The sequence below is a fragment of the Sus scrofa genome, chromosome 13 (assembly GCF_054392235.1).
Source record: "Sus scrofa isolate SSC_HxYL_T2T_F1_AM1 chromosome 13, Sscrofa_HxYL_maternal_Yorkshire_Landrace_v2.0, whole genome shotgun sequence".
NCBI lineage: Eukaryota > Metazoa > Chordata > Mammalia > Artiodactyla > Suidae > Sus > Sus scrofa.
In genome coordinates, this window is record NC_139395.1 from 81,101,971 (window position 1) to 81,125,217 (window position 23,247).

The 23,247-nt window shown below is 45.5% G+C and overlaps 1 protein-coding gene across 3 annotated transcripts in view; it reads left to right on the top strand.

Annotated features, from left to right (window-relative positions):
• The first annotated feature begins 3,097 nt into the window (after window positions 1–3,097).
• The window catches only part of IRAK2 (interleukin 1 receptor associated kinase 2), an 82,320-nt gene continuing 62,170 nt past the window's right edge, over window positions 3,098–23,247 (top strand). The window contains exons 1-3 of one of the 3 annotated variants that reach the window (XM_003483214.5): window positions 3,098–3,426; window positions 6,276–6,398; window positions 8,813–10,938. In XM_003483214.5, coding sequence (XP_003483262.2) covers window positions 3,129–3,426; window positions 6,276–6,398; window positions 8,813–9,009 — 618 coding nt within the window. In that variant the 5' untranslated portion in view covers window positions 3,098–3,128 and the 3' untranslated portion in view covers window positions 9,010–10,938. Of the gene's footprint in view, window positions 3,427–6,275; window positions 6,399–8,812; window positions 10,939–19,184; window positions 19,354–23,247 lie in introns of those variants that run through there. The other 2 variants (XM_084989433.1, XM_021069319.2) reach the window with 2 other exon arrangements.

A 23,247-nucleotide genomic window follows, 5' to 3' on the forward strand; every position in this document is an offset into this window, starting at 1 on the left:
ATCCTTAACCCACTGAGTGAGGCCAGGGATTGAATCCCCATCCTCATGGTTCCTAGTTGGATTGTTTCTGCTACGCCATGATGGGAACTCCTCCAAATTTTTTTTAAATTTTATGGCTACACCTGCAACATGTGGATGTTTCCAAACCAGAGATTGATTTTGAGCTGCTGCTGCAACCTCTGCCACACCTGTGGCAGCCCCAGATACTTTAACCCACTGCACCAGGCTGGGGATCGGAACCCACACCTCCACAGCAACCTGAGCTGTTGCAGTTGGATTCTTAACCCACTGTGCCACAGTGGGAACTCCAAGAATTGTATTTCTAAACTCCTTTACTTGTGGATTTGATTGAGAACAGCTGCCCAGGGGTGTAGCCAAAAACAAACAAAAAAGCCTAACTGTTCCATTCTGCCTGCTATTTCTTTTTTCTTTTCTTTTCTTTCTTCTTCTTCTTTTTTCTTTTTCTTTTTGTTTGTTTGTTTTTTAGAGCTGCACTTGAGGTATATGGAAGTTCCCAGGCTAGGGTCGAATTGGAGCTGTAGGTGCTGGCCTACACCACAGCCATAGCAACTCAGGATCTGAGCTGCACCTTAGACTTCCACCACAGCTAATAGCAACACTAGATCCTTAACCCACTGATTGAGGCCAGGCATCAAACCCGCATCCTCATGGATACTACTCAGATTAGTTTCTGCTGAGCCACAATGGGAACTCCCCCTGATATTTCTTTTAAATGTTAGGTCTGTGGGCTCTGTTAGGTATAGTGCTGGTCTATGGTCATAAATATGTGTCCCTTCTTGGCTTGGGCCATCAGGTGGGTTTTCAGTAAGTGGTAGGCCTGTAAGAGTCCTGGGCTTGGAGGCAGTGAGTATAAAATCAATGAGAAACAGATTTCCTGCTGTGGCCCAGCGGGTTTCAAACCTGACTAGTATCCATGAGGATATGGGTTCAATCCCTGGCCTCACTCATTGGGTTAAGGATCTGGCGTTGCCATGAGCCGTGGTGTAGGTCGTAGACACGGCTCGAATCTGGCATTGCTCTGGATGTGGTGTAGGCCTCAGCTACAGCTCCGAATCAACCCCTAGCCTGGGAACTTCCATATGACACAGGTGTGGCTCTAAAAAGAAAAAAAAAAATCAATGAGAAACAAACTGGTTTGGGGAATCAGTGCCTACTGTGGGGTCTGCCCAGTCTCCTCATGGGCCTTGGCCCTGATCTGACACACAGGCTGGGTATTTGTACGATGGGAATTGGGAAGGCAAAACTCAGTTTTTATTCAAAGTACATCTCAGCCATTAACCCCTCTGGGGAAGATCTACCTAATTCTTTTCAGCTCAGCTAGTCACCTTCCACCTGTTCTTTTATAGCTATTAATAAAACATGTTCTACATCTATACTTCAATAAAAAAATTAAAAACAATCTACATGTCCTATACTTTCCCAGGAGCCCAGCAGATTTTGAGGGTAGAGACAGTACTTTACTCCTCTTTATGAATAGTAACTGCCACTTTTTGCTGCTTGCTTTGGGCTAGGCATTGAATACTTCCACTTAGTTCATACTTATAGGACATAGGTACTTCTTAAAAATGCCAATTTCAAATATGAATAATTAAAGTCTCAGAGAATTAAGGAGTTTTGCCCAAGATTGAAGTAAGAGTTTTAAGTAAGGGACACCCCCCCCAACACACCCCTGCCTTTTCACCTATGCTGGCCTCATACCATCCTTCTTGTAATTCTGTAGCAACTTCATGCCCTATGTCCAAGCTAGCAGCCCTGCTAATAGTGAGTGATCCAAGCATTGCTTATCAGTTTTGCTTCTGCAACCTTGCTTGCTCAGTTTCTTAGGCAGGAACACTGTCTGCTAGGGGAAAGGGGAGGTCCCTGGCTGCTTACATGGAAAGAACAAGACGCTGTATTGTATAAAAGCTGCTGAGACCAAAGACCTGGTGCTCAGACTCTGGAGCCTGAGCTCCTCTGAGCCTGCACAGGGGCTGAATAAACCCTTCTTTTGTCTGCATCTCCAAGTGCCCTTTGTCTCCTTCCGCTGCCAGGGTTTCTGCAATAAGATCACATACTTGCAGCTAAACCTGGAATGAGAACCCAGGTGGGTACGAATTACAGAGTGCAGAGACTGAACTATGAAAATGATTCCCTTTTCAGTTTCCTTTAATCTTTCTAATTATGTCCAGAAAAAAATTGACTTAACAACTAAACACTCAGTATCTAACATCTAACGCCTGGCTGTTTAAGAAGAGTGCAGGCTCAGCGCCTTTACGTTTGTTTAATAGATAAAACCCGGTAACTTGTTTTGAGATTAGTTCCACTGTACCCTTCTATAGTAAATGAATTTCCATTGACTGTAGTGATATTAAATTCCTTTTTGAAGTTCCCACTGTGACCTAACAGGATTGGCAGCATCTCTGAAGCGCCAGGACACAGGTTTGTGGGTTAAAGGATCCAGCGTCGCTGCACCCGCAGTATAGGTCGCAATTGCAGCTCAGATCTGATCTCTGGCCCAGGAACTGCATGCCCAGGTGGCGAAAAAAAAAAAAAAAAAAAATTCCTAAACATGTTTAATTGCTTGCGTATGTGTAGAACAACTTGGAAGGGAAGAACAAAAAAACTGATGATATTTGTTGCCTCCAGGGACCTCTAGGCGGCTGGGGGAAGTGGGATGATAGCTAAATTTTCACTTTATTCTACTTTTCTGTGCAAAATTCGAATTTTGTGACCCAAAATGGAGACAAAAGAGAAAAATGATCAATGAGAAAATTATTAAACAGCGCAGATGTTGGGCAGGATATAACAAAAACCACGAAGGTCTTAAGAGAATGAATGGAGCTAAAGAACGCTGTGCCAAAAACGTATGGGTCGCACATGAATCCAACTTATACGGGAAACCGGGCATCCGGATAGCCAGTGATAGCCTCGGCCTCAGCAAGGTCTCGGCCCCTGCTTAGAGGATGCACCTGCGCATGCGCGCAGCCTCAAACCAGCCATCTTAGGGGGTGTAGCCCACCCTCTCCATCGAGCGCGCGCGAAAACAGCGCGCAGGCCCGGGGACGCGCACGCACGCCCCGCCCCCGCCCCGCCCGGCGAGGCCCGGGTAGTCCAGGCTGTCCGACGTAATGCCCCGGAAGGCTGGGAAGGCGGGGAACGCGGAAGAGGCCCGGGCCGGCGCGGAGGAGGCGGGCGCCGAGTCTGGCACGGAAGAGTCTGACTCCAAAGAGCTGGGCGCCAAGGAGATGGAGGCCGGGCGGTCCCGGCCTGTGCTGCGCTCGGTGAATTCGCGGGAGCCGTCCCAGGTCATCTTCTGCAACCGCAGCCCGCGCGTCGTGCTGCCCGTGTGGCTCAACTTCGACGGCGAGCCGCAGCCCTACCCGACGCTCCCCCCCGGCACGGGCCGCCGCATCCACAGTTACCGAGGTAGGTTGGCCGGGGTCGTCCTGTCGCGCCGGGCCGCGCCGCCGCTTTGTCCCCGTGGGCAGCGAGCGCCTGCCGTCGCCCGTGCTGAGCTGCGCCCAGTGCTCCAGGCCTGATAACAACGGCAACCAACGGTGGCACGTCTCACCGAGTCCCCTCCCGATCCGGGAAGGCAGATGCTATTGTCGTTAGTATTCCCATTTTACCCTTGAGTAACTGAGGCCCCAGAGAGGTTGACGCTGCCAGTACGTGACAGCCCATTGTTCTAAAACTGAATAATTTGCATTTGATGATGGCCACATGTGTATTCCATCCCTGACGCCCATTTGTTCTGTATGTGAAGGGGAGAATCTCATATCCTCTGATGTGCCCAGTGGGCCAGCTCCGCCTCAGATCCCTGCGTTCATGAAGTACATGGTCCAGTGCAGTAGACGAGACAAATGCATAAATAGATAAGAACTAGCCAGTGTCCTAAGTGTTGTGGTTGGAGCAGAGTTCGGCGGGGCACCAGCTCAGAGAAAGGGAGGGGTGTGCGCTTTCGGAGAAGAAAGAGAATTCTGCAGGGTTTGAATGGGATCTAACCAACCGGGTTAGGAGGTGAGAGTAATAGGCAGAGTGAACCTACCACCTGGGGTCTTGGGGAGAGGAGAGGGTATGGAATGGTGGGAGAGGAAGCCTGAAAGTTTACTTTATCCCTGAGAAATGGGGCCATTGAAAGTTTTAAGCAGGGAATGGCGTTGCCAGACATAACACTGAAAAGCTTACCAGGTGGCAAAGTGGTTTGGAGGGGAAAGACTACTGGTAAAGGTTAAGAAACTGTCCTAGTAACCCAGGTGGGGGATATCTAGGCTTTACTGCCCAAGGAGGCAGTCATCTTCCTTGGCTTTCAAGAAGAGAAGTTAATACTTGCTTAATTTTCACTACCTTCCTTGCAAGATTTTTTTTTTTTTTTTTTTTTTTGGTCTTTTTAGGGTCGCACCCGAGGCATATGGAGGTTCTCAGGCTGGGGGTCCAATTGGAGCTGTAGCCACCTGCCTGCACCACACCCACAGCAATTCGGGATCTGAGCTGCCTCTGCAACCTACACCACAGGTCCCGGCAACACTGGATTCTTAACCCACTGAGCGAGGCCAGGGATCGAACCTGCAACCTCGTGGTTCCCAGTCGGATTCATTAACCACTGCACCACAACCGGGAACTCCAGGTCTGATTTGTTTCTGCTGAGCCACTACGGGAACTCCCCTTGCAGGATCTCCATGGATCTTTTTTTCCTTGAGGGTGGTGTACTTAGTAATGCTCTTTAAACTTTTACATCAAAGTTCCCTTAATATCAAATGAGGAAGAGCACAGTTGTGCCAGGCATCAACATTTCTGTAGTCTCCTATTTTTTCTAGGAAATTTTGTGGATTTTGCATCCTTCTCCAAAATTTATTTGTTCCTGATTTAATATAAACATTTCAAAAAAATTACTTCCCGTGCAGACGTACTTAATGTTACTAAACTATACACTTAAGATGGTTAAAATAGTTTTATATTATGTGTATTTTAGTTCAATAAAAAAAATAACTTCCCACTTTACATTTCTTAAATTTTCCCACCAAATCTTCAAGCAAGTTTGTGCCCTAGAAACACATACTGTTTTTATTCTGAGACAAACTCCTCCCTCCTTAAACTGACTCTTAGTCCTGGGGATTTGTCTCCTTTCACTCTCCTTTTTTTTTTGTCTTGTTAGGGCTGCACCCAAGCAAATGGAGGTTCCCAGGCTAGGGGGTCAAATCAGGGCTATAGCTGCCAGCCTACACCACAGCCACAGCAATGCAGGATCTGAACCGTATCTGGGACCTAAACCACAGCTCATGGCAACACCAGATCCTTAACCCAGGGATCGAATCTGCATCCTCATGGATACTGGTTGGGTTTGTTAACCACTCAGCCATGATGGGAACAACTCCTTTTTTTTTTTTTTTTTTTTTGTTTAAGATGTATTTGTTTTGGGAGTTCCCATTGTGGCTCAGCGGTAATGAACCTGACTAGTATCCATGAAGATGTGGGTTCGATCCCTGGCCCTGTTCAGTGGGTTAAGGATCTGGTGTTGCCATGAGCTGTGGTGTAGGTCGCAGACACAGCTTTGATCCTGAGTTGCTGTGGCATAGGCTGGCAGTTGCAGCTCTGATTTGACCCCTAGCGTGGAACTTCCATATGCCGCTGCAGCCCTTAAAAAAAAAAAAAAAGATATATTTGTTTTGTTTCTTAAATTCAGGTGTAATTTACATATAGTAAAATACACAGATCTTAGGGTTTGATGGGTTTTGACAACACCTAGATCAAGTTACAGAATAGAATCTTTCCACCATCCCAGAAAGTTCCCTCCTGCCCCTTTACACTCTTCTGATTTTTCACACCATTGACTAGTTTGATCTCTTCCTGCAGAATGTGTCCTATTCTGTCTGGCTTTTTTCTCTCAACCTCATGTTTTTGTACCTTCCTGTTCTTGAGAAGCACAGATCTGAGGAGTTGATGACCTTTTCTCTGCTTTTAGTTTGCGGCATTGGTGTGATTTGCAGTTCACAGGCTGTGCTTTTGCCCCATGGTAGCAGAAAGGGTGCGGGTTTTGGAGACTTAAGTATTTGATCTTCTGCTTACTGTCCTTTTGCCTTGAGGGAGTCACCTTGCTTTCTCAGACCTTTTTTCCTCATCTGTAACTGGGTCTGTTGTGAGGATTGAGTAAGATAACATTATTGGAAGGGCTAGGTATAGAATTTAAGCAGAACGAGAGGCAAGTATTTCAGTGTTAATCTGGGGGAGATGAAGGAAATAGGTGCGTGGCTATATAACCTCGCTTGTCTTAACAGGTCACCTTTGGCTCTTCCGAGATGCTGGGACATCCGATGGGCTTCTAGTTAACCAAACTGAACTATTTGTGCCATCTCTCAATGTTGATGGACAGCCGATTTTTGCCAATATCACACTACCAGGTACTGATGTTCCATCTTACTTTTTATTTTTTAGTTGCACCCATGGCATGGATCAAACCTGTGCCTCAGCAGCAACCCAAGCTGCTCAGTGAAAGTGCCAGATTCTTAATCCGCTCTATGACTAGGGAATTCCTATAGAATTTACTCTTTAACGGTATTCTCCAAGGCAAAAATTCCTACATTTAACTTCCATTGCTCACTTTTGTATACCCATAGCCTTGAAACACATATTAGTTTGAACCTTACAAAGCTGCAGGTATTTGGGTTTTTTCTTTTTCTTTTTTTTTTTTTTTTTTTGGCTGCACCTGTGGCATACAGAAATTGCTGGGCCAGGAATCAAACCCACATCACAGCAGCCACAACAGTGACAACGCTGAATCCTTAACCCCTTGAGCCACCAGGGAACTCCAGTAATTTGTTTTTTTTTTTTTTAACCCAAAAGATCATCCTTTTTTTGTTCGTTCATTTGCTTGTCTTTTTAGGGCCTCACCGGCATATGGAAGTTCCCAGGCTAGGGGTCATATCAGAGCTGCAGCTGCCAGCCTACACCACCGCCCAGCAATGCCAGATCCGAGTCGAATCTGCAGCCTACACCACAGCTCATGGCAATGTTGGATCCTTAACCCACTGAGCAAGGCCAGGGATTGAATCTGCGTTTTCATGGATGCTGGTTGAGTTTGTTACCACCCATCCACAGTGGGAACTCCAATGATGATTTTTCTTTAACTTCTGGTTGGCACTTGGAGCTCGACTGGGTTAAATTTCATTAAAGGATAGGAATGAAATTGGTGCAGTGAGTTAAGGATTCAGTGTTGTCACTGCAGCGGCTCAGGTTGCTGCTGTGGCATGGGTTTGATCTCTGTCCTGGAAACTTCCACATGCTTCAGGTGTGGCTGAACAAAAATAAATTATTATTATTATTATTTAAAAAATATTTCTGCTCTGGCACAGTGATTTAAGGATCCAGCATTGACACAGCTGTGGCATAGGCCCAGGAACTTCTGTATACTGTGGGTGCAACCAGAAAAAAAGATACAATGCTAAAAGTCATAAATAAACCACAATATCTCATTTTCTCACCTTTTCTCCTGAGACTCCAGGGCATAATTCTGCAGTAAGGCCGGGGAAACAGGATGCAGTCATACTTCTACAATCAAGTATTTTATTTTATTTTTTGTCTTTTTGCCATTTCTAGGGCTGCTCCCGTGACATATGGAGGTTCCCAGGCGAGGGGTCTAATCAGAGCTGTAGCCCCCGGCCTACACCAGAGCCACAGCAACGTGGGATCTGAGTTGTGTCTGTGACCTACACCACAGCTCACGGCAACACCGTATCCTTAACCCACTGAGCAAGGCCAGGGATTGAACCTGCAACCTCATGGTTCCTAGTCAGATTCATTAACCACTGCGCCACGACAGGAACTCCTACAATCAAGTATTTTAATTTAGCCCGCTCTTGACAAACCCAAAGAGCTATTGAGACACCATGACATCTTTGTTCAACATAGAGCATACAAATAGATTACTTCCATTTTATTTACAGTGGAGAATAGGATGTAGAAAGTTTGGATACATTGCCCAACATCAGACAAAAATCACTAAGGGCTGGGCTCCTTAAAGTAGCGTAGTCTCTACTTATTTCAGCAGCCTGTCTTTCTAAAAGGTAAGACGGGGAATTCCCTGGTGGCCTAGCAGGTTAAGGATTGGGCATTGTCACCGCTCTGGCTTGGGTCACTGCTGTGGTGTGGGTTCAGTCCCTGCCCTGGGAGTTTTCATATGCCACAGGCACACACAGCCAAAAAAAAAAAAAAGTAAGTTTCCCCATTGAGCGTAATATTGGATTTGAATTCCCCCAAAATCCAGTTACACACTCTTGTGGTTATCTATTGCTGTATGACAGCTACCCCTAAACTAATAACAACTGTTTTATTTGTTCTTAATTCTGCAGCCTGGGCTGAGCTCAACTCAGTGGTGATTCTGCTCACTGGGGGTCACTGGTGTGGCTGCCTTCTGCTGGCAGGTTGGCTGGGCACTGGGCCTCTCTGCCATTGTTGTTTCAGGGCCTGGCCCTCTTTGTGTGGTCTTTCCTTCTGGGTAGCTCAGGGCTCCTAAGCGCGTAAAAGTGAACATTGCTGGACCTTTTTAAGGCTAAGGCCGGGAATTGCCATAATGTCAATTTGCCCACATTCATTTAGTTCATGCATATACCAGGTCCAGGGTACTCGAAAGGGAAGTTACTACATAAGGTCATGAATACTGTGAGATGTCCATCACTTTAAACTCTGCCGCCACCTGTGTACTCACTTTTTTTGTCCAGCGTGAGGTTCAGCTGTAGCAAATGTAATTGTTGCAGTTTGCTCATCCCTCATTCCTGGGCCGAGTCTGCTGCTGAGATTCCATTTTCTGCCCTTTCAGTGTATACCCTGAAAGAACGATGCCTCCAGGTTGTGCGAAGCCTAGTCAGGCCTGAGAATTACCGGAGGCTGGACATCGCAAGATCACTCTACGAAGATCTGGAAGACCACCCAAATGTGTGGAAGGACCTGGAGCGGCTGAAGCAGGAGCATATGGAAAGTCAGCGGACGGCAGGGGAGACTGAAGACTTTAACTGAAATGTGTACTCCTGGCTCTCAGCTTTTAACGGTCCTGATCAGTCTTGATCTAGGTCTAGGACTGGTCACTTTTTCTGAGCCTCAAGGTGTCTCAATGCTTGGAGTAAAAATGCTCCACTGCTTAAAAGAACGTTAACTGACCTCACTAGGCATTGTGATGTTGAAGGGCAAATATCACAAAATGTAATTTAATGCCTGCCCTTTCTAGAAGTATTTATCAAGGGAAAAGTAGTTGCATTTTTGCCTCCTCTTGAGTCAGGAAAGTTTCTTTGTATGGACTTTGGTGTAAGTCATTCAGTGAGAATTGTGGCTCCTTCTTGAATTGTGAGAAAGCAGAGGCATCTGCTTTTCTTGACTGCACTGTGGTTGGTGATGTGTCCACCTCCCGCTCTGAGAGACCACGATGTCCTTGAGATGGGGACAAATCCATCTACTCTTTGCGACCCCAGTGCCTCACACATCCTGAGCCTTCAGTCAGTGTTTGTTGAATGGACAAATCAGTCAATGCTTTGGTGTTTAGAGGTTTTGACCTTTTTTGCGGGGTGGGGGTGGGGTAATGGGGACCTAAAGCGTGTACAGTAAACAAATATTTTAAAGGAGATCATTTTTATAGACAGCAGTTTTTATAATTTTCTAAATTTTTGCTTTTCTCAGTCTGCCATTCTTGCAGGGTGGTTTTGTTTCTAAAACAGAATGTGCTTTCTACAGTTCTTGTGATGATAGCTTTTCTGAAGCATGATATCTGCACAGAGGTTAGGAGAGAATAGCTTCAAGAAAATGAACCCTTGTTTAATTATAGGATAAAGGAGCTACTCCCGCAACTATAAATAGGTTTTTGCCAAGTATGGGTATTTCTTTTCCCTTTTGTAAACCCATGACATTTCTGTTCGATTCAGCAGTTTTCATCAGGCAGGATCTGGTGACACTTTGCACCTGGCTGCAGAAGAGGACGAAGCCCTCCAGCCTCTGGGAAGTTATTGCTCACACACCGTGGATTCAGAGGGTAGCCAGGAATGTTTTCTAGTTTTATAAATGTACAAACCCTCTCCTGCAGGATGGACCTAAATTCATTGATTCAAATTCAGTACTTCTATCAGGCATCCTTTTTTGGGTAACTAATTGTTAAAACAGAAATCTTCTCAGTAGAGAAAATTTTTGGAAAAGAGAAAAATAAAAGGAAGAGAAAAGATCCAAGTAGGTACACTACTTAAATACTAACTTAACATTTTGGACTTTCAGCCTTTTTTAGGGCTTTTGTTTGGTTCGGTTTTACATAACTGAGATCATACTGCATATACAGTTTTGTATTCTACTTTCTTATTTAACTTTATAACTTAAATATTTTTCCATGATATTATAAACTCTTCAGAGACATGCGTACAGCCTTCCTTTTATAAATAAGGTTGGGATATCTCTTGGTCTCTTTATTAGTTCCTTCTGCTAACCTTTGAGCATAGTCCCTGTGCTCTGCTATCAGAGTGAAGTGAGTGAATCAAATGCCTTACAGTTTTCCCACCTAATATTCTACTCTTTTAACATTTGGTAAGTAAGTGGGCTTTTTTTTTTTCCAGCCTGTTGTACTCATTCAATGACACACTTATAATTTTCTTTTTTTTTTTTATTTTTATTTTTTTTTTATTTTGGTTGAATTGTTGCGTAGGGAAAAGGAAATGCTGGTATAGAAGGCAGCCTATGATTTCGAGAATGGGATAGGGTGGGGATTTAAGGGATCTTACGGTGCTAGATGAGTTCAAGGTTGGCTTTATTACTGTTTTTTTCAACCTTTGTGTCAAAATGAGATTTCATGTTCCTGTTAAAACTTGCAATTTGAGTACTGTGTTTCTTGTGTTGTCCAAGGAAAGATGATAACCTGTAGCATGTATGTATTCATTTGAAATCTTATGAATGTATTAAATGTACTGCTCTTAAGAATTTGTGATCTTATCTATTTCGAGTTAAAAAAAGAAAAAGTTTTTCTTTGATACATTTAATGGTGCTGAGTAAAGGAAATAGTTAGGATGTGGTGGTGCATTTAGCCAGGCTCTTCTCTTTTGGAGACGTGTGAAGGCCATGTTTGTGTAAAGGCCTAAGGGGGGGGCCTGTGACTTAGGGCGGGTGGCGCATAAGAAACCTAACTTATTTCTCAGTCCTTTCTTGTTCCAAAGAGATTTAAAAAAAAAAAAACAACTTTCTTTTAGCTTTGTTTTTCTTTTTTCTTCTTCTTTTTTTTTTTTTTTTTTTTTTTTTTTTTTTGGTCTTTTAAGGAATACATCTGAGACATACAGAGGTTCCCAGGCTAGGGGTCAAACCTCCTTGGAGTGACATCTGGCAGCCTACACCACAGCCACAGCAATACCAGATCTGGGCTCTGTCTGTGACCTACACTACAGCTTATGGCAACATTGGATCATTAACCCATTGAGCAAGGCCAGGGATCCGCACCTTCATTTTCATGGATCCTAGTTGGGTTCGTTAACCACTGAGCCATGACAGGAATTCCCAGCAGAGAATCTATTCTGTGTGATGTTATGATAGTGGATGCATGTAAGTATACATTTTTCCATACCTATAGAATGTGCACCACCAAGAGTGAACCCTAAGGTAAACCGTGAACTTTGGTTGGTAACAATGTCTCAGTGTAGGTCCATCAGTTGTAATAAATGTACCATGGGGCGGGGGTTGATAATGGGGGAGACTCTGGGTGGACAGGAGGTATATAGGAAATCTTGTACCTTCCTCTCAATTATGTTGTGAACCTACAGCTGCTCTAGAAAATAGTCTTTAAAAAAAAATTAGGGAGTTCCCGTCAGGGCTCAGCAGTTCACGAACCCAACTAGTATCCATGAGGACATGGGTTTGATCCCTGGCGTTGCTGGGTGGGTTAAGGATCCAGCGTTACCATGAGCTGTGGTTGGTGTAGGTCGCAGACACGGCTCGGATCCTGTGTGGCTGTGGCATACGCTGGTGGCTACAGCTCTGATTCAACCCCTAGACTGGGAACCTCTCTATGCCGTGGATGCAGCCCTAAAAAGACAAAAAGAAAAAGAAAAACCGGAGTTCTGTGGTGGCCTAGTGGTCAAGGATCTGGTGTTCTCCTTGCTGTGCCTTGGACAGTTTTTATCCCTGGCCCAGGAACTTCCGAATGCCTGGGTGTGGCCAAAAAAGAGCAAACCAAAAAAACACCCCAAATTGGTAACTGGTTAATATTTCGCCAGGGACAGGGCACTCAGTTCACTAATGATATGAAATAGATAAGGGGGTTTTGCATTCTTGAAATATAAACACTAGTGTGAACTTTTCAGATACTTTCACGCTAGGTTTGTCTCCCATTCTTAGCACTTCACCACACTCCGTGTTAGTCACTGATATTCCTTGGAGATTTTTCCCTTTCTGTTGGCATACCTAAGCTCCCTGTCCCAACAGAACATTTTTCTGGGGACTCTCCTGTCACCACACTTACCCAGTAATCCATTGGCAGATCACAGGAAAATTAGATGTACTTGCGATGGTAACCAAAAAGGTGGGGCAATAGCGCTGGATACATAAATGAAAAAGAAACCCACAATACTTGTTTCATAACTTGGAACATGAAACCTCTGGAAAGTACAAATCAGCTTAACAAACAAATGCACAGCAATATGTTCTCTCCCTATTCAGGTAGAAAACATGCAAGGTTGTTTTTTTTTTTTGTCTTTTTTTTTTTTTTTTTTTTGGTCTTTGTTGTTGTTGTTGTTGTTGTTGTTGCTATTTCTTGGGCCGCTCCCGCGGCATATGGAGGTTCCCAGGCTAGGGGTTGAATCGGAGCTGTAGCCACCGGCCTACGCCAGAGGCACAGCAACGCAGGATCCGAGCCGAGTCTGCAACCTACACCACAGCTCACGGCAACGCCGGATCGTTAACCCACTGAGCAAGGGCAGGGACCGAACCCGCAACCTCATGGTTCCTTGTCGGATTCGTTAACCACTGCGCCACGACGGGAACTCCATGCAAGGTTGTTTTGTTCCATTTGGGAGAAGTTGAGTTCTAGAGGACTGGCTTGGCCCCACAATTTTTTCCTTTCTTTTTATGACCGCACCCTTGGCATAGGAAGTTCCTGGGCCAGAGGCTGAATTGGAGCTGCCGACCTATGCCATAGCCACGGCAATGTGGCATCTAAGTCACATCTTGGACCTACACCACAGCTTGCAGCAATGCTGGATCCTTAACCTACTGAGCTGGATCCTTAACCCAGGGATGGAACCTGCATCCTCACAGAGATAATGTCAGGTGCTTCACATGCTGAACCATGATAGGAACTCCCCAAAATTACTATTAATTGAAAAACATTTACAGACAATTAAATGTGTTTTTTAAAAATGTTAAAATTAATTTTTTAGACATCTGAAAACATGTGAAAGTGTATACACCAAACTATTAATAATAGTGGGCCCTCAGGATGAGACTATAGGAAGGGGTTCATTGTCTGTCTCTGTCTCTTTCTTTCTGCAATAATAAAATGTAGGGAGTTCCCGTCGTGGCGCAGTGGTTAACGAATCCGACTAGGAACCATGAAATTGTGGGTTCGGTCCCTGTCCTTGCTCAGTGGGTTAACAATCTGGCGTTGCCATGAGCTGTGGTGTAGGTTGCAAACGCGGCTCGGATCCTGCGTTGCTGTGGCTTTGGTGTAGGTTGGAGACTACAGCTCCAATCGACCCCTAGCCTGGGAACCTCCATGTGCCGTGGGAAGCGATCCTAGAAAAGGCAAAAAGACCAAAAAAAAAAAAAAAGATATATATATATCTGTCTCTGCCCTGGATCCTGGCACAGAGCTGCTAAAGCCCTTGTAATTTCCTAAGTGATAAGGCCACTAGGAGCATCTTTTGTTCTAATGGGCGGCTCTGGGTGGGCTCCTGGATGGGAGCCCATCACCAGAAACACCAAGCAGTGATTGGAAGCTTGAAATTTTCAGCCTGTTCCCACCCTTCTCCAGAGGAGGGGAGAGGGGCTGGAAATGAAGTTAATAATCATGCCTTCTTCAGGGCGCCTCCGTAAACTTCCAGGAAGAGGTTCAGAGGACTTACAGATGGAGTTCCCCATGTGGCTCAGAGGTAATGAACCCGATTAGTATCCATGAGGTTTGGGGCTTAATCCTTGGCCTTGCTCAGTGGGTTAAGGATCCAGCGTTGCCGTGAGCTGTTGTGTAGGTCACAGATGCAGCTCAGATCTCATGTTGCTCTGGCTGTGGTATAGGCTGGCAGATGTAGCTCTGGTTTGACCCCTAGCCTGGGAACTTCCATATGCTGTGGGTGCGGCCATAAGAAGCAAAAAAACAAAAAACAAAATAAACAGCTTCTATGTGGGCAAACACACCCACTCTGGGAGGGTGATGCAACCCAACTCTGCAGGGACAGAAGCTCCTGTGCTCAGGACCCTCCCAGACTTCACTCTCTGTCTCTTCATCTGGCCGTTCATCTGTATCCTTTATCATATCCTTTTTTGGGGGGTGGGGGAGATGCACCCACAGCATACAGAAATTCCTGGGCTGGAGATCAAGCTTGTGCCATAACAGCGACCCGAGCTGCTGCAGTGACAACATTGAATCCTTACCCTGCTGTGCCACAAGGGAACTCCTATCTTTTATGTATTTATTTTTCTTTACATATTTGGCATATGGAAGTTCCCCGGCCAGGGGCTGAATCAGAGCGGCAGCTGCCAGCCTGTGCCATAGCCACAGCAATGCCAGATTCTTAACCACTGAGAGAGGCCAGGGATAGAACCCACATTCTTGTGGATACTATATTGGGTTCTTTTTTGTGTATGTGTGTCTTTTTAGGGCTGCACATTTGGCATATGGAGGTTCCCAGGCTAGGGGTTGAATCAGAGTTACAGCTGCTGGCCTACACAACAGCCACAGCAACACGGGATCTGAGCTGCGTCTGTGACCTATACCATAGCTCATGTCAATGTCGGATCCTTAACCCACTGAGTAAGGCCAGGGATTGAACCTGTGTCCTCATGGATGCTAGTCAGATTCATTTTCGCTCAGCCACTACGGGAACTCCCTATGTTGGCTTCTTAACCTGCTGAGCTACAGTAAGTACTCCCTCATATCCTCTAATTAAAAAAAATTTTTTTTCAAGTGTAAAACTCACAGATTGTTTATTTCTGGATTTTGTTTGTTTGTTTGTTTGTTTTGTTTGTTTTTTTTTGTCTTTTTTTTTTTTTTTTTTGTCTTTTGTTGTTGTTGCTGTTTCTTGGGCCGCTCCCGCTGCATATGGAGATTCCCAGGCTAGGGGTTGAATCAGAGCTGTAGCCACCGGCCTATGCCAGAGCCACAGCAACGCGGGATCCGAGCCTCGTCTGCAACCTACACCACAGCTCACGGCAACGCCGGATCATCAACCCACTGAGCAAGGGCAGGGACCGAACCCGCAACCTCATGGTTCCTAGTCGGATTCGTTAACCACTGCGCCACGACGGGAACTCCTGGATTTTTTTATTTAGTTTTTTTTTTTTTTTGTCTTATTGCCTTTTCTAGGGCTGCTCTCGCGGCATATGGAGTTTCCCAGGCTAGGGGTCTAATCGGAGCTGTAGCTGCTGGCCTTCATCAGAGTCACAGCAACGCGGGATCCAAGCCGCGTCTACAACCTACACCATAGCTTACGGCAACGCCGGATCCCCAACCCACTGAACAAGGCCAGGGATTGAACCCATAACCTCATGGTTCCTAGTTGGATTCGTTAACCACTGCACCACGACGGGAACTCATTTAGTATTTTAAATTGTGGTTGACCATGAGTAACTGAAACCACAGAAAGCAAAACCATGGATAAGGAATAGTCCTGTAATTTTGGGTAAATATAGTCTTTCTCAGGAGCAGTCTCAATATCCTTAATATTATTTTTTTCTTTTTGGGTTGCCCTGTGGCATATGGAGTTCCTGGGCCAGGGTTCATATCCCAGCTGCAGTCACAACCTAAGCTGCAGCTTCAGCAACACTGGATTCTTAACCCACTGAGCGGGGCTGGGGATTGAACCTGCGTCCTAGCACCGCCAAGACACTGCTGATTCTGTTGCACCACAGAGGGAACACCCCTCATATCCTTTAATACACTGGTAAATCTCAATGGTTCCCTGAATTCTATGACCCACTGTAGCAAATTAATTGAACTTGAGGAGGGGTCCTGGGAACCTCTAATTTGTAGCCAAGTTAGACAGAACTTATGGGTAATCTGGGGACCTACTACTTGGGATCTGTATCCCACTTGCCCTCCATCAGACTATCCCTGGAGCTCCTCTACCTCGAATCTCTCCTTCAGGAGTTCCTGTCGTGGCTCAGCAGTACTGACCCAACTAGTATCTATGAGGATGTGGGTTTGATCCGTGGCCTCGCTTAGTGTGTGAGGGATCTGGCATGGCCATGAGCTGTGGCATAGGTTGCAGACGCAGTTTGGATCCCGAGTTGCTGGGGCTGTGATGTAGGCTGGCAGCTACAGCTCTGATTTGACCCCTAGCCTGGGAACTTCTATATGATGTGAGTGCAGCCCTAAAAAGACCAAAAAAACAAAAACAAAAAACAAACAAACAAAAAACCAATCAACCAAAAAACAAAAAAACAAAAAACTCTCCTTCAACCACTGCTGCAACACAAGACACCCCTGAAGAGTAGTCTCAGAACTCTGGAACATCAGTGACTCCTTACTGGGCTCAGCACTTTACAGTTTATCCTGAGCATTTTGGGGTCCATTTAAGCTTCATAGAAATCCTTCAAAGTGGGTGAGTCAGGATACTCAATTTACAAAAGAAAAAAACTGCCAACTGGCTTAAGGATAAAGAACCAGATTGTGGATGAACAAGGACCAGTATCCCGGTAGGACTCCAAGGTCAGTGGGTGTTCTTCTCAATATTATTGGGAATTCTTTTGTGGCACAGCAGGTTAAGGATCCAGTGTGTTGTCACTGCAGAGGCTTGGGTTGCTGCTGTGCCTCAGGTTCAATCCCTGGCCCAGGAATTTCCACATGCCGCCGGCATGACGGGAAAAAACAAAACAAAACAAAAAAACAAAACCAACAAACCAACAATATTATCAATGGCAGCTACCACTTTCTGTCTTTTTTTTTTTTTTTTGGTCTCTATAGGGCCATACCCACAGCATATGGAGATTCCCAGGCTAGGGGTCTAATCGGAGCTGTATCCACCAGCATATGCCAGAGCCACAGCAACATGGGATCTGAGCTTCATCTGCAACCTACACCACAGGTCACAGCAATGCTGGATCCTTAACCCACTGAGCAAGGCCAGGGATTGAACCCGCAATCTCATGGTTCATAGTTGAATGCGTTAACCACTGAGCCACGACAGGAACTCCTGGCAGCTATCACTTTTTGACCACAGTCTTTGTGCAAGGAAGACCCTGTCTAAATTGATGTAATCAACAATTGATTATAAACTAATCAATTGTATTTTCTGTAGATTGATTTAATCCTCTTCCCTTGCTCACAAGGCCATAGGAATGATTACTCCCACTTTAAAGATGTAGAAATCAAGGAGTTCCTGCTGTGGTGCAGTGGGTTAAGGATCTGGCATTGCTGCAGCTGCAGTGTAGGTCATTGCCATTGCCACAGCTGTGATGTAGGTCGTAACCTATAGGCTTGGATCTGACCCCTGCCCTGGGAACTCCATGTGCCAAGAGGCAGCCAAAAAATAAAAAATTAAAAAATAAATTTCATTTTTGTTTCCTTCTTCTTTCAACAGCCGATGTTTAGGGCTCCAAAGAGGTGCTCAGTCTGCCCTCAATGATGCTGCTTAACTCCTTGGAATCCACTTACTTTTTTTTTTTTTCCCCAGGCCTGTGGCATGGGGAAGTTCCCGAGCTAGGGATCATACTTGTGCCACAGCAGTGACTTGTGCCACAGTAGTGACTTGTGCCACAGTAGTGACAATGCCAGATCCTTAACCCAACAGGCCACCAGGGAACTCCAGAACCCATTTACTTTTGTGTAAAAAAGGGATTAATAATATTTGTAACACAGGATTATGAGAATCACATAAAATGATTTCCACAAAGCACATTGCAGGTGTAGATAAATGGTAGTTATTACAATAAAGAGGCAGTTTGTAGCTAATGGTCAGACTGGATTCCAGCTCTGCCACTTTGTACCGCTGATTTTAGGCAAGTTATTTGACTGTTCTGTGTCTCAGTTTCCTCATCTGTACGTTGAGGGAGACACATAAGATCATTTTAAGTAAAATAAGCCTGGTGAAGTTTGCCCATCATAAATGCTTAATAAAATTAGCAGTTACATTCTTCTACCCTACTTAATAATAATTCAATTTGCTCCCCAGTTCCTCTCACCATACTCTGCTTTGCCCCAATAGTATTTATCACCTTCTAAGACAGTGAATAATGGAATTAGCCACTCTCCTGCCCTCTTTTACAGTACTCTACTTTTATTCCCAAACATTACCTATTACCTTCTAAAGAGCTAAATTATTTACTTATTTAGCATTTTATTGCTTGTTGTGTTATCTCCATCCAAGGCAGGAATTTTGCCCTGTTTTCTTCAGAAGGATCCCCAGCACCTAGAACAGTGCATAGTATGGAGGAGGGAATCAGTAAATATTAGCCATTATAATCACAGTCTATCCTCACCATCCTATTTAGTATAGAGTCTTTTCCCTGTTTGCTCTAACTCCTGATTCCTCTTAAAGAACTTTTTTTCTCTTTTGCAATATCACTTACTACCTCTTAGCATTCTAAGTAACTTACTTATTCAGTATCTTTATTTATTGCTAGTTCTGGCCCCACTCCGGTCCATCTAGATTGTAAGTCCCATAAGTACAAGGACTTTATAAAGTTTTCTCCCCTATGCATGTTCAACACCTAGACAGTGCCTGACATATAGCAGGTAATTAATAGACTATCCGTTGAATGAATCATATATGGTGGAGCGCCAAAAACCCTAGAAGTGGAGTCAGAAGTTCTCTCGGGACTGTCACTGGATTCCCAGGTGGCCTTAAACGTGTTGCCTCCCAAATATGGGTTGGTTTCCCCTCCCGGCTGGGATCCTCCTAGTTTCACAGCCGCTCAGCCCGCCGGGAGGCGTCATGCCCTCGGTGGCCGCTGGGGGCCGATCGCACACAGGGAAGCCCCGCCCACTTCCCGGGCGGCCGACGGGGGTGCATCTCCCCGCCTGCAGCTAGAGAAGCTGAGTCCAGCCGAGTTCGACTCATTTGTCTGCGAGCCTTCCCGCCGGCCCGCGAAGCCCGGCCATGTCCTGCTACATCTACCAGCTGCCCTCCTGGGTGCTGGACGACCTGTGCCGCAACATGGACACGCTGAGCGAGTGGGACTGGATGCAGTTCGGTGAGTTGTCCCCCTGCGACCCCGCTCAGCCCTCTCCCCACCTCTGTTTATGTGAATCCTGATCCGAGGGGCTTTCGGCGCTGCCGTCCTGGACCCGAGCCTCGCTGTTCCCCGGACAGGCACTGCCCCCTCTCTGGAGCCCAATGTGGTCCTCGGGAAGGTGTTAGGTGATCGTGGACGAGTTCTGCTATTACTCTGTTGCTGAGTAATGTCAGGCTCGACTTGCCTGGTTACAGTAAAGCTTAAACTGATTCCTGTCAGAAATGACTGGTTCTTTTTGTGTGCTCGGCCCCATGTAAGCACCTGACACGGCTTATCTCATTTAATTCCCACAGCGGCCTGGGATTTAGAGGTAGAGTCATTCGCGGAAGCGGATGGGTGGGGTAAGACATTGCTAAGTGGTGGAGTGGGATTTGAACCCCGTATCTGGCCCTGCCAGGATATTGCTTGTCCTTGGTGTAATTTGTTTGCGCCTGGTGATAGGCTGAGGTTTTGGCATCCGGGGGAGGCTGCGCAGCAGTGTGGCCCTCATGCGCCCAGAGGTCTGTATCCCAGTCTCCATCTCATCCGAGCTGGTGACTTTGGGCAAGTTGCTTAACCCCTCTGGGCCTCAGCTTCTTAATCTGCAAACTGGAGGTGGTGGTTAGAAAAAACTGTATAAAAAGCACTTGACCCCTTTTGTCAGATTCTTGTAAGTAATAAGGAAGTGTTAATTATAATTCTTAGTTTTATGTTTTAAGTCGGTGTGACTGGTGCCACTTTATTTTTTATTTTTTTATTTTTTTTGTCTTTTTGTCTTTTGTTGTTGTTGTTGTTGCTATTTCTTGGGCCGCTCCCGCGGCATATGGAGGTTCCCAGGCTAGGGGTCCAATCGGAGCTGTAGCCACCGGCCTACGCCAGAGCCACAGCAACGCGGGATCCGAGCCACGTCTGCAACCTTCACCACAGCTCACGGCAACGCCGGATCGTTAACCCACTGAGCAAGGGCAGGGACCGAACCCGCAACCTCATGGTTCCTAGTCGGATTCGTTAACCACTGCGCCACGACGGGAACTCCCACTTTATTTTTTAAGTAGTATCTATATGTTCTTTATTTTTTCCTTTTTTAAATTTATTTTTTCATTTTTTCACATTTTGCTAAAGTATAGTTAATTTATATTTTTAAAATTGAGATGATATATGCCATTTGTACAAAGAGTATATAATATACACTGGAAAGAGTAATAATAAAATGAATATGTATATGTTATCCATCCAGTTTGAAGAAAATAGTATATACATTTTAACCTAATTGTTCTCAACCAGTGGTGATTTTGCCCTCTTAGGGGATATATGTGGCTATCTGGAGACTTTTTTTTTTTCCTTTTTTAGGGCCATACCTGTGGCATATGGCGCTTCCCAGCCTGGGGGTCTAATCCGAGCCACAGCTGCCAGCCTACGCCACAGCCACAGCAACGCCAGATCCAAGCTATGTCTGTGAGTTATACCACACCTCACGGCAACGCTGGATCCTTAACCCACTGAATGAGGCCAGGAATCGAACCCGCAACCTCATGGCTAGTCAGCTTTGTTTCTGCTGCACTTCAATGGGAACTCCTGGAAACATTTTTGGTTGTCACATCTTGAGGGGGGTAGTGGGTGGAGACCAGGGGTGTTGCTACAATGCACAAAAAACCCATCCAGCTCTAAGTGTCCAGCAGTGCTGAGGTTCAGAAACTCTGTTTTTGTTTTTGCTTGTTTTAGCCACACTTGTGGCATTTGGAAGTTCCCAGGGTCAGGGATTGAACCCATGCCACAGCAGTGACAACGCCAGATCCTTAACCCCCTGAGCCACTGGGGAATTCCAGAAACCCTCTTTTAAACCAATAACAAAAATAATACAGGTAGTTCCTGTTGTATCTCAGTGGGTTAAAAACCAGACTAGTATCCATGAGGATGCAGGTTTGATCCCTGGTCTTGCTCAGTGAGTTTAGAATCCAGTGTAGGATGCTGATGTGGCTTGGATCTGGCATTGCTGTGGCTGTGGCATAGGCCATCAGCTAGAGCCCCAATTCAAAACACCTAGCCTGGAAACTTTCATATGCCCCAGGAGCAGCCCTAAAAAAAGCCAAAAAAACATGCTTATTGCAAAATACTGTGGGAAACAAAGACTAATTCAGTCTCCACCACTCAGGGATACTGTTCTTACTATGGATGCCAATAATAATAATAACAGCAAAGGCAGCTTATGTGTATTGGCTTCTTCCCATGTGCCATCGGAGTGCTAGGTGTCTTATGCCTTCTTGTCTTTTCTCCTAACCAATTTCTTTATGTGTGTACATTTTCCAAAAATCGTATCATTTTGTACATTTTGCTAGCCTGATTTTTTCACTTAAGGTATTCACAGTTATTTCTCCTTGCCAAGCAATATAGATGTAGGTTTTTACTTTCAGTGTGTATTTTTTTTTTTTTTTTTGGTCTTTTTGCCTTTTCTGGGGCCGCTCCCTTGGCATATGGAGGTTCCCAGGCTAGGGGTCTAATTGGAGCTGTAGCCTCTGGCCTACACCACAGCTACAGCAACGTGGGATCCGAGCCACGTCTGCAACCTACACCACAGCTCATGGCAGCGCTGGGTCCTTAACCCACTAAGCAAGGCCAGGGATCGAACCCGCAACCTCATGGTTCCTGGTCAGATTCGTTAACCACTGCGCCACGATGGGAACTCCTCAGTGTGCATTTTTAATTAACTTTTTAATGGAAAAAAGAACAAATGCGTTAGGTTAACAGATGTAAATCATGCTCCTGGGGACAGAGGGGAAGACCACTATCTTTCCCCTCCCTGGTCCCTCACCTCACCTTTTGTCCCCGAAGAGGCCCTGCCTTGGGAACATGTCAAGACACTTCTGAGAATGTCACCACATGATTTTCTAGACTGCACTGTGTCCCTTTGCTTGGATGATCTGTGATTTAAACTAATTAGACTGTGTTCTGGGCAGAGCAGCTTTGTGTAAATGACTTCCTCTAGTTTTTTCTGTGTTGGCCTCAGTTGTAATGGCCAGAACAACTTCTGTTGCTAGGTTATTAATTAAAACATTTTTTAATGATTTTTCCCCATTATAGCTGGTTTACAGTGTTCTGTCAATTTTCTACTGTACAGCAAGGTGACCCAGTCACACATACATGTATACATTCTTTTTCTCACATTATCATGCTCCATCATAGGTGATTAGATGTAATTCCCAGTCTAGGTTGTTAATTTAGAAGGCACACCTATGACTTTTTTCTTAAACAGCTTTGCAGCAATATAATTCACCCACCATGCAGTTGATGCATTTAAAGTGTACAATTCAGGAGTTCCGGTCATGGTGCAGTGGTTAACGAATCCGACTAGGAACCATGAGGTTGCGGGTTCAATCCCTGGCCTTGTTCAGTGGGTTAAGGATCTGGCGTTGCCATGAGCTATAGGTCGCAGACGTGGCTTGGATCCTGCAGTTGCTGTGGTTCTGGCGTAGGCCGGCAGCTACAGCTCCTATTAGACCCCTAGCCTGGGAACCTCCATATGCCGCGGGAAGCGGCCCTAGAAAAGACAAAATAAATAAATAAATAAAGTGCACAATTCAGAGTTCCCTGGAGGCTCAGTAGGTTAAGGATCCAATGTCACCACTCCTGTGGCTCTGGTTGCTGCTGTGGTGCGTGTTCAGTCCTTGGCCTGGGAATTTCTGCACATAGCGGCTTGGCCAAAAATAGAATGTACGATTCAGTGGCATCTAGTATATGCAGAGTCGTACATCCAGATGCAAATCAATCTGAGAACATTTTCATGGCCCCCAACAGAAACCCCGTACCCTTCAACCATCACCCCCAACACTCCCACATACATCTCCCATTCCCCCCACCCCCGGCTTTAGGCATTGC